The 2,362-nt window shown below is 38.3% G+C and overlaps 1 protein-coding gene across 1 annotated transcript; it reads left to right on the top strand.

Moving 5' to 3' along the window:
- Window positions 1-185: 185 nt before the first annotated feature.
- LOC110444266 lies at window positions 186-2,356 on the top strand (the record flags this gene model as incomplete). The annotated part of the gene is made up of 2 exons (XM_021488657.1): window positions 186-319; window positions 781-2,356. Coding segments are annotated over 2 exons (678 nt in total), but the record flags the coding sequence as incomplete, so codon positions are not given.
- Window positions 2,357-2,362: the final 6 nt, after the last annotated feature.

The following is a 2,362-nucleotide window of genomic DNA, read 5'->3' as shown; positions in this document are numbered from 1 at the left end:
GTTGGAATAGTTCATTATGAAATGTCAGGGGTGAATGAGTTAAAAATGTGTGTGTTATAACTGTGTGTAAACTAAGCCTACAAGCACGAGCCAGTGTTGATGTTGGTGCTGATACTGTACCTCATGTATAATGTGTAAAGTAAGATAAGACTGCTTTGTGTACATTCTGTATCCTTGTTTTCTAGCTGTCGTCTGCCAGTTCGAAGGGATGGACCAACTTCCAGTCTCTGTGGGGGGAGCCTAAGACCACCTTGTCATCGGTGGACACCAGTCCGGGGGAGAAATCCTCTCTGCTCACAGACAATGCATCTCCACAGAGGTAAAGCTCGTGCTCAATAGATGAAACTCAAAGATAAATTTGCTTATTCCTTTATTCCCAGGGGAGAAAAGACATACATTGCTATGATAATCTGTTCTCACTGGCGGCATTTAGATGTTGGATGACAAGTGATGACGGTGTGTCATTGGGTATGCAAAAACAGCATAGACATATCATGGCATACATTTCACTACGTATTTTAGATGTGGGAATATAAGTCAAACAAGCCTTTTCACTGTTTTTATTCAACAGTTCCTTTCATAATGTTTTTCCAGGCTAGATAATCAAATATTGAGCATAGCAGAGTAAATGATTTAGACTGTAGTTAGTGAATATTGATTCAATATTGAAACTGTTTTTTTTGACGTTTTGCTAATTGCTGGTATCCCAGTAAAAATCTGAGCTTTAGTTCCAGGAGCTTGTTGGAGATTTAAACTCATTTTGAAATTTCTTCATTGTAGAGATCCAAGTAAAAATCGTCTTTTGTCGGATGAGGATTCGTGGGACAGCTGGGAAGGTGACTGGCAGGACGGCAAGAAAAAACAGAAGAAATTACAATCCGGCGATTACAACGATCAGAGTTTTTCGGAGGACAGGAATACGGAAGAGGATGAATTCGAAGCATGGCTTAATGATGAGAAGCCCCTTCAATCAAAGTCCTCAAAACCCAAAAAGGATGAGAGTGAGTGGGACAACTGGGGCGAATCAGACAATAAAGTAAATAAAAGTAAAAAGTCTAGTCCTAAAAACCAAAGTAAAAAGTCTTCCAAGACAGCCAGCAAGAGTAATGAAGGCTGGGACGATGCAGACTGGGGTGACGGGTTCTCCTCCCCCAAGAAGCAGAAGGAGCCACTGGTTGGAAACCTTGTAGACCTCGGAGAGGACACTCCCTCACAAACCAATGGAAATTCAGGTTGGGACAATGAAGTCTGGGCTAACGATGACGACATGGATGAGTGGCAGAGTCTAGATTTGGGCACAACAGATTCTAGTAAACGGAAATAAGTCGGTTAACCTGTTAAAGCTTCATTGAGTAACGTTGGATCAGTAGACATGTACAAATTTGACTGGGTTTATGATGTGTTCAGTGTATATGCCAAAAGTTGAATGTGATAAAGAGTATTGTTATTGCTTTGTGCGAATGATGTGTTGTGTAAAAGTGGAAACAAACTGAACATGGGGGCCAATATGTTGTTGGAAGGGATGGATATTGTTTAAGATGGCTTGCTGTGGTAAATATAGGACAGTTTAGCAACGTGATAACATTACGTATGTTTTCAGTCTGTAACGTTTCTTGTCGGTGTTGTGTATTAAATCCCTTTCTAAGCTACGAAATGGTATCTTGTCTCTACTTAAAAGAGAGAGAAAACAATAGTATTTTTCTTTTGATAAAACACTTTTTTCAACATTGGTTAGTGACATAAAGTGACGCAGACCTGGGATCCTACTGTTTATTCCACCCCAGAACCTGTTCATATTTCACCCCAGAAAGACAGGATAGCTATCATCATAGAATATCATTTCATGCATTATTTTCGAAGATCATCACACAGCATATGTATAGCATCGCTGATATATTCTTCTTTGTCATATTAGGAAGTTATTTATCTCACCATTGGTTGATCTTGGGAGGGTACAGGTGACTTTTGGGCTCATCACTTATTTTTGAAGCAAAGATTGGATATTATGTCAAATTGAGAACCCAGAAGTTCCCGTTTCTTGGTTTGAATCTCAGTCACTTGTTCGAACCCCTCCATTAGTCCGAACACTGTGTCTGCCACTGATTTTTAATTCAACATCATAAAAATATTATTAAATTTTAATTAAAACAGAATCCACATATATTTTTTCGGCTAAGTCTTTTATGGAAATTTCATTTGTATGATATCATCAAAAATACTGTGGATTACTTATAATAATATTTGTTTTATCAACTGATCTTCCATTGCTTACTTGTGAGGTCATCATTTTGCATTTCACTCAACACGTATTTCTTATATTGGGTATAAATAGTCTACAGTATTACATTAAAGAAAGAATGTC

Source organism: Mizuhopecten yessoensis, unplaced genomic scaffold, assembly GCF_002113885.1.
Source record: "Mizuhopecten yessoensis strain PY_sf001 unplaced genomic scaffold, ASM211388v2 hete_36076964, whole genome shotgun sequence".
Taxonomy (NCBI): Eukaryota; Metazoa; Mollusca; class Bivalvia; order Pectinida; family Pectinidae; genus Mizuhopecten; species Mizuhopecten yessoensis.
Note: the sequence above shows the minus strand (reverse complement) of the source record. Positions and strands in the feature narration are given on the sequence as shown.